Source organism: Poecilia formosa, unplaced genomic scaffold (assembly GCF_000485575.1).
Source record: "Poecilia formosa unplaced genomic scaffold, Poecilia_formosa-5.1.2 Scaffold317, whole genome shotgun sequence".
NCBI lineage: Eukaryota > Metazoa > Chordata > Actinopteri > Cyprinodontiformes > Poeciliidae > Poecilia > Poecilia formosa.
In genome coordinates this window covers 748678-757317 of record NW_006800256.1, presented here as the reverse complement: position 1 = coordinate 757317, position 8640 = coordinate 748678, and the positions used below count along the sequence as shown (strand labels likewise).

At 35.0% G+C, this 8640-nt stretch overlaps 1 protein-coding gene across 1 annotated transcript in view; it reads left to right on the top strand.

Moving 5' to 3' along the window:
- The window catches only part of LOC103152555 (nuclear GTPase SLIP-GC-like), a 10381-nt gene extending 2257 nt beyond the window's left edge, over nt 1-8124 (top strand). Inside the window, exons 4-18 of the mRNA XM_016661183.1 lie at nt 339-555; nt 651-875; nt 1746-1949; nt 2028-2200; nt 2442-2532; nt 3091-3178; nt 3282-3403; nt 4092-4268; nt 4343-4497; nt 4641-4758; nt 4893-5001; nt 5093-5226; nt 7250-7331; nt 7423-7504; nt 7592-8124. Of these exons, the coding sequence (XP_016516669.1) occupies nt 339-555; nt 651-875; nt 1746-1949; nt 2028-2200; nt 2442-2532; nt 3091-3178; nt 3282-3403; nt 4092-4268; nt 4343-4497; nt 4641-4758; nt 4893-5001; nt 5093-5226; nt 7250-7331; nt 7423-7487 (1960 nt within the window). The 3' untranslated portion in view covers nt 7488-7504; nt 7592-8124. The remainder of the gene's footprint in view (nt 1-338; nt 556-650; nt 876-1745; nt 1950-2027; nt 2201-2441; nt 2533-3090; nt 3179-3281; nt 3404-4091; nt 4269-4342; nt 4498-4640; nt 4759-4892; nt 5002-5092; nt 5227-7249; nt 7332-7422; nt 7505-7591) is intronic.
- Nucleotides 8125-8640: the final 516 nt, after the last annotated feature.

Here is an 8640-nt window from a genome sequence, read left to right as displayed (position 1 = left end):
TTTCTGAAGCTACACTTTTGTTATCACCAAGCTATTGGCAGAGTTTCAGTCTTTATGTCGCTGTTGTTTCATATTTCCCCCAGTTGTTGATGACTGTATTTGTTGTGTAATGATGGAACAACTAAAATGCCTCCTCATCCTAACAGATATGTTTCTACAAAATCTTTCAAAATCTTTTCCAACCTCCTTGTATTTACAAAAGACTTCAAAAGTTAATATTCTCAGGTTCAGATTCCTGTTACAATACAGTTCTAAATACAAATACAAATGCTAAAACCTGCACATCAATAAATATGTTTTAAAAGTTAATGAAACAACACACCTTTATCTTTTCACAGGGATAAAATCAGGAATCTGGAGACAGACAGAAGAGAACTGGTTGGTGTTTTTGGTAAAACTGGAGCTGGAAAGACCAGTTTGATAAACGCTGTCATTGACGAGAGGGAACTTTTGCCGTCGGGAGATGTCAATGCATGTACTTCAGTCATGATAAAAGTGGAGGCGAACATGTGCAACACAAATTATGAGGCACATATTGAATTTATCACAAAAGAGGTAAAAGAACTATAGAAATATTCCTTCCTATTTCACATGAAGAACTGAAGAATCACAATGTATTAGAGCTAATCATGATTTTATTTTATGTTTAGGAATGGAAAGACGAGTTGTGGTCAGTGAGTCAGCTTCAAGAGAATACCACAGATCAGAAAAAAGATGATGAGGATGATGATTATCAGGATGTTGTTGAAAAGCTGTCGGCACTCTATGGAGAGGAATGGAAAGAGAGATCTTCTGAACAACTAATGGATCCGAAGTATTTTAAAGAAATACCAGAATTTCTTCAATCGACAGAAAAGATACTCTCATGTGAAACAGTAAGAGTGAAATTGTGAATGGATTGTTGAAAATGTTACTATGGAAAACCGGGACAGACAAAATCAGGAATAACTAGAAATATATAAGTGGTTTCATTTAATCATTTATATGCCACAAATAATAAGGAAAGACAATGGCAGTTTAGTTATATTTTATTAATATATGAAGTTAAACCACTTGAAAATGGCCACAAATGTTGTTAGGAATTTATGAAACATGGAGAGAAGGTTTGCTGACAACAATGTGCAACCTGAACATCTAATGCTGCCCATCCTCTTTAATAAAAACACCATGGATCTTATTTATAAAGGATTGTGTAGGATCCATTCTAAAAGTATGTATGCGTATGTAAACACCCAATAGGTGTGTATGTAAGCAGCTGGTTGAACACATGACTCTTCAATTTTCCTTTACAAATCACACCTATAGCTAAATATTTGCGCAGAAGTTTCCATCTCCTGCTTTGCAAGACACACACCCACATTTAAACAGAAATTGTTTATGCACAGCAGCTCATGTACTATATTTCTGTGTTTATTCAAGTACTAATTTGTGGACTAAGTCGATAAATAATGTCACTGTCTGCAGTTCATATTTTTAAATAAGTATATTTTCAAAGAAGTTACAGGAATGATCAGTAATTTGTGAAATATTTGAAAGTTGAAGTATAACAGCACTTTGCACCAATATGTTTCTGATTGAATAACCTAAACAACAAAGTGAAAACAATAAATATCTTTCTTGTCAAGCGTATCTGTCTATTCAATAATTTAGCAGCAAAAAGGGGTGTTGAATTAAATGAAATTTGTAAACTTGTTCTTGCAAATTAAACCAATTTCCCATGTTTACCTTCTTTCCATTTTTCGCAGGCTAAAGAGCTATCTGCTAAAATGATTAAATACACAAGAACTGAATCAAATCATGGAGGAGAAAGAGGCATAAAGAGGTGGTATTGGCCTCTTGTGAAGTGTGTGACTGTCAAAGTGCCACATGATTTTCCCCAACACATCACTCTTGTGGATCTTCCTGGAAATGGAGACCGTAACAAGAGCAGAGATACAATGTGGAAAGGGGTAACGTATTTATATATAAGGAAAACAGAAACATATCAACACATATTATCGATCATTATATCTTTATATCTGTTCCAGATTGTTGGAAACTGCTCTACTGTGTGGATTGTCACTGAAATCAACAGAGCAGCATCAGAGAAAGAATCCTGGGAAATCTTGAAGAGTGTCAGTAGTCTCCTAGGAAACGGTGGGGAGTGCAGAGACATTCACTTTATCTGCACAAAATCTGATGTTATTGACTCGACTGATCAGTAAGTGAGATGAGGTTATAAAAGTGAGCAATTAAATTGAATATTTAAGACATGCTCTTAAAAATTAGTAATTGGGAAACACAACAGGGGTCTCGTTCACAAATCTTCATCCTCTTTTGACTAAACTCTATAAAAGTTGAACTTGTCAATAAATAGGATTTGTGATGGATCAGGATTATGTGTAGAATCAAAATTCTTCAGCTGAAGCAACTCTAAGGATCAATATGTCTTTTTCCATCAGCTCAGCTGATCTTCAGGCCGAAATCCTCAGAAGAAACATTAAAGTAAAGGACGCGGTGCGCAAAGAATTCAACAAGCTACACAAGATTAAGGTGAGCTTCGCATGTCAAGACAACAACTAAAATAAATACTGTTCATAGCTACAAAAAAATAAGTCAAGTTTATTTGCATAGCATATTTCAAAGACAAGGTAGTTCAAAAGGTTTATATCATTAAAACATCATACAGTCACCCATTGTGAAACAAGCAATATATATTGCAAACAAGTAGGGTTTTAATCTTGATTTAAAGCTGCTTCTCCATGTGTAGTTCTGGTTCTGGCTTGCAGAACAAGCCAGAACCAAAAGACTTGTTTTGCATTTTGGTGCTAAGGCATTGAATGATTTATAAGCTAACAGTATCTTGAAATCTATTCTCTGAACTACACAGGGCCATTGTGAAGACTTTAGAACTGGGGTGATGTGCTCTATCCTCCTGGTTTTAGTCAGAACATGAGCAGTAACGTTCTGGATCAGATTCTTTTTAGGCAGACCTGACCACTTGGAGTAATCAATGCAACTAAAGATAAATGTATGGATGAGTTTGTATAGATCTTGCTGGGATCTTAATCCTAGAAAATAAATAAAATTAACAAAATCTGTTTTATCTAGAAACACTTCAGTGATGACTCTTTCAAAGTGTACACAGTGAGCTCCAAGGAGTTTCTGAAACCAAAGGTTCTCAGTGCAGAGAACACTGGTATGTTAAATTTCTCATTTCTCTGAGCACTTTGTTGGTAACTCTCAGCACTCTGACTGTGACACTGTTGAAATAAGAGTTAATGATGGTTTTGCTTTCACAGAAATCCCCGAGCTTCAAGATTTTTTGCAAAATCTCAATGACAGTCACTCAGAGACGCTGAACTATGTTTCTGGAGCTCATGGGATTCTCTCTTTGATTCATGGAGTCAGGTTAAGAAATGAGGTGAGTTTCCTCAAACTTCAAGGTCTCTCCATAACCTTTCACCTCCACATCACTCTGATGTTTCTGCACATCATCACTTCTTCACAGACTGAGACTCAAGTTTTTTGTCTCTCTCCTTTCTACCATTAGATTGGAAGTTTAAAGTTGAGTAGGCCATCTCACCTCCAGTATCAGCTGTAACACTAAATGTCTATCTATTTTCAAAGCCAGTTCACTTTTTAATATGTAATGCTCTTAATTGCCATTTTCTGCATGTCATTTGATATTTCTTTTTATTTATTAATTTAATTATTGTGCAGCTCTTTCAAACTATTCCAGCTTCCTCCCACAGTCAAAAAATATGACCATCAGGTTGATTGATCTCTCTAAATTTTCCTTAGGTGTTAGGGTGTGTGTGCATATATGCATGATTGTTTGTCCAGTCTGTCTCTTTGTTGGAAGATGGATGGATTATTGTGCAGCATCATTTAAGATCTTGAAAGACGTTTTTGAATAACCTGCTTATTTCTTCTTCTTCTTCTTCTTCTCCTTCTTCTTCTTCTTCTTCTTCTTCTTCTTCTTCTTCTTCTTCTTATTATTATTATTATTATTATTATTAAAACAAGTTTCAGAGGCAAGATTAATTACTCTGTCATAAACAGCTACCAGTTTTTACAGCAAGTGCTAACAAGGAGTTGTCTTTTTTCAGCCTGGAATACACACAGAAGTGTGTGAAAAGCTTGAGAGAAACATGGCCCTTCAACTTGGTCCAGTCCAAAAAGCAATGGGAAGAGCTTGCCTGGTTTTTGAGAAATGCCTGTGTGAAGGGGTTGAACGAGCTAAAATCTCATGTGAAAAAAAGCTGCATAACTTCCTATATCCTCGGGTATGGTGCTTGGCAGTAACCACAGAGTTAATTTAAATTTTCTGTTGCGCTTGAAATGATGCCTTATTTTTAAGGGAAAGAGTGGTAGTGGTTATCACAGAACATTAAAGAGTGTTTTCAAAAGTGGTGGAGTCTACAAACCCAAAAAGGGAAAACAAATAAACCTCAACATGAAACTCTCTTCGTTCCTGACTGACAGCATTGATGAGGAATTCAGGAAAACCTTCCCGTAAGAACTTAATATGCATGAAAAGTATTGTTCAACTCTGATGAAAGTGTAAAATTTGTACATCCACAATACAAGGGTTTATTAAAAGAAAATTATGATAAAGTACCATTTGTGAATGACTTCAGCATATCAAAATGTTTCAGAAATGAACGAAAATGTGGTCCATTCAATGGTGTCATTGACAAGTTTTCACTTGAGACTGAAAGTCTGAAGGAAAATTACAAAGATGTGATGCTGCAGCTGATTTTTCTTCAGACTGAGGTAAATGATAGAGAAAAGATATATAGCCCATACATCTTTCATTTAGCATTGGAACAGTTTATGAGATTTTAAAAAAAGCTATTTTCTCTTTAGTTTTTTTCATGGTAAAATTCCTTTTCTTACTTGTCTCACAGGAGGAAAAAATTAAGAAAAAGCTGAACAAAAAGATTAAAGATCAAAAGAAAATAATGTACAACAGCCTGACAGAGACAATTGAGGAGACCATGCAAGAGTGCTACAAGAGTGAGAATTTCTATCATTACAAAAACTTTATTTTACAGTAAAACATATTTAAAATCTTTCTTACCAATTGTGATTGATCTCTGTGTTGCAGCTGCAGCAGGATACTCGGGTCCTGGTATGCTGGAGAAAATGAGAGAAACAGTCTCAAGACATGTTCTTGTATCAAAGGGCACCATGTTTGCCAAGGCTAAAAACGCCATGCTGAACCACCTGCTGAGCTTAAGGGTTTGTCCTTATTTTGATATTGAAACAGCATCTATGCTGCCCAGCAAGAGCTAAATCTGAACTATCTGTGTAAAAAGTATATCAGAAACAAAGTCCTCCATGATGTCATGCACTCTAATAAGGTTCCCACAGTACTCAGTAGAATAAAAAGGCCCACAGCATTAGAAATCTTAACCTAACAGGGCATGAGGTACTATTTTCTAGCTATCGTTTGTTGTATTTCACATTAACCTGGAGTGTTTGCAGCTTGGAAAGCTCAATTTCTATATGACCAATTTACACACTTCCAGTCAGAAGCCTTAATGTGTTTTTTCTGGCAATAAATTTGTAGTAAAAGATCCTAGACAACATGTCTGACTGAAAGTTCTGCTTTTTCATAAGACCAGATACATTGATAAGTGTGGCAGTCTTAGATTATGGTATTGCACAAAACAAAGTGTATTAAAACTTTTAATAAATTGAGTTTATTAAAACTTTGTTTTGTGCAAAAAATCTTTTATATTCTTTAGAAGAATCTAAAAGATTTTTTGTATTCTTTTAGATTCTTTAGCAAAAAGAATCTAAAAGTCTGGTTATGAAGTCATCTGGGTCTGTGTTGTCTGGAATAAAACACACAGCAGCACACTTCATCTTTTTTAGCTAAAAGGAAATCAAGAGACGATCCAGCTTTTCCCCTTAGTGGCACCAGAACCTGCTGCAAAAAGCTGTTGTATTTCAATATGTGCGCAGCAGTCGTTCTTTACTCTGCTTCACTCTCACCTCTGCATCACGATCTACTCAGCTTGGATGCAGTGTGCAATAAAGAGCAGCGTTAAGTGAAGTTGCGCAGCCGATAGAAATTCAGAGACCTGTTGAGGAAGGCTGGACCATGGAAACAGATTTTAATCCTAAATGAATCAGCTCCCATCTGATTCCTGTCTGATTCCGATCTGTTCACTACGTTCCAACTTGAACAGATACAGCATTAATTATACAGCACACAGATGTTTTTTTTTTCTTCATTGTGACATATTTGTCACACTGTACACTGGTGCAGTTTTGAAGATTTTTTAAAATGACTACATTTTTAAAGTTAGTGGAGAATCACGTCTGTCAACATGTCCAATGTTTTTACATTTTTCTGATTTTAATTTCCATCTATCCCACTCAGACTTTTTTCATCTTGGTCCTGGTAATGGTCTCTAGAATCTACATGGAGTGAGATTTTTTCCAACTTTCCTTTCTCCTGATCAAGCATGTTTTGACATAGGAAAGGAAGGACTCTAAAAGACTAGCAGGTCAAGTTTATATCCACTTATGTACATTTTAAATACTCAGAATAAAGAAAACAAGAGATGCACAAACCAAATATAAGGCAAATCCTGAGGTGATGACATAAGAGAAGACTTGTTGACCTTTTTTTTTATAAGCTGAAATTTATCCAAATTAATCTAAAACGAAACCATGTATGAGGTTGGAATTTAAGGTGTGTGCAATGTGCATGTTTCTGCAAAGCAAAGTTTGCATATATTTCCTGGTGCAAAGAAACAAAGGAAAACAGAACCACAGGGTTAAAATTTGCACGTAAGGGTGAGAGTCAGGGATAAAGCATTTGCCCCAGGACATTACAATAAGTATCTGATGATACCAGCCTGAAACTTCTTGATTTACCGCTCCATGGAAAAAAAAGGAACCGCTCATAAAACACTTCCTTATTAATTTCTAATTAAAAGAGTAGTCGTTATGATAAACATCCTCTATACAATGCATCAGAGGGAGAATCAAGAACACTAGAAATTACATTTAATGTCACTTAATGATCTCATTCTGGATTGNTTTTATATTCTTTAGAAGAATCTAATTTTTTTTTTATTCTTTTAGATTCTTTAGCAAAAAGAATCTAAAAAGGAAATCTATTGATTTCCCCCTGCAATTACTCATACATATATGAGTAATTGCAGAGGGTGCTGCATGTGTAAATTAGTTTGTCTTTAATCCAGCTTTAGATTTCTACCTAAAAATAAAGATTTTAATGTTAAATTAGGTGGAAATTTTGAAAACAATGGACGACACATTGAACAACTCCATTGACCTCTCCCTCAGATCAGACGGTCATTCGTTTCCAGGTAAATCAAGACTTATTTGTGTTTAAAATGTGGCCTGAAAGACATTCTGTAAATATTTGATGTTACATTTAATCAAAACCTGCTTTGTTAGATGTTTCAGCAGAGTTCGCAGTGGTAAAGACAATCTACAATAAGCTTAAGAATGACTCAGATTAGGAAATCTCATGAAAAGGGTAAAGTATTGAATTTTATTTTCAACATTATTGATCAATGGTGTATATGATTTGAATAAAACATCTTCCTGTCTTTCAAATTGACAGCTCATCTGAAGTCATGGCAAGGACCACCATAAGGGATACTGAAACAACTTTGCTCCAAGATTATTAATTTAAAACAAAATTTAGTAATTATTATAGTAATTAATGATTTCTTAAAAAGCCATAGTTGTAAAAAATTTAAAAAAGTCTGTTTTTTTTTACTTTGGAAGACTTGACACTTGTTTTAGTGGATGACTGTTTGTTAAACTGGAGAAAGAAACATGTCACAAGTGAAGCTTTAGCTAAGACTGAATCTTATTACTGTATAATAAACATGAAGCGTTTCAAATGTTTCACAGACGATTATCACAGTTTTCTTTAATCAATGTAGAATCACTAATTCAAGGTTTCAGATTGTATGCATGTTCTATACAAAGCTAGTTTTAGCAAGCCTGAAAACCAATAAAATGCACCGCTTTTGTGTTTAACAAATAAAGATTTTAATTAGTTTCAAACTGTGTTAAAAATAGACAGTTTTGGCTGTACATGTTTTTATATTTAGCTGTTGTTGTCAAGTTGGAATAAATAATATGAATTGATCTTTTTTTTCCCACTGTATGATGGACACAATCAAACAAGCCTTACTTCTCCCTAAGATAAAATCCACCTTTTGAAAACAAACCTAACAATAAAAGAAAGTGTCACACCTCTCAGTGTATGCTTAAACGTCGTATGAAGAAGGGTTTCTGGGTTAGTAATCATGAGTGTCTTCTTCAGAATCTTCACCATGTGGATTATAAACTTTATAATGGGACAAAAGATAAGATGGAGGTGTAGGGAATTTGTCATTAATAGCTGTGGCAATATATTTTGGAGATAGGTGCCTCACACATGGAATGCAACATATAAGATTAATACGGTTACTGGTACAATGAAGAGGTATCTAAACCTGAATAATGTGCAATTCTTCAGACTTTGTTCTGGGACCAGGGGTGGGTCTGGTTATGAAGTCATCTGGGTCTGTGTTGTCTGGAATAAAACACACAGCAGCACACTTCATTTTTTTTAGCTAAAAGGAAATCAAGAGACGATCCAGCTTTTCCCCTTAGTGG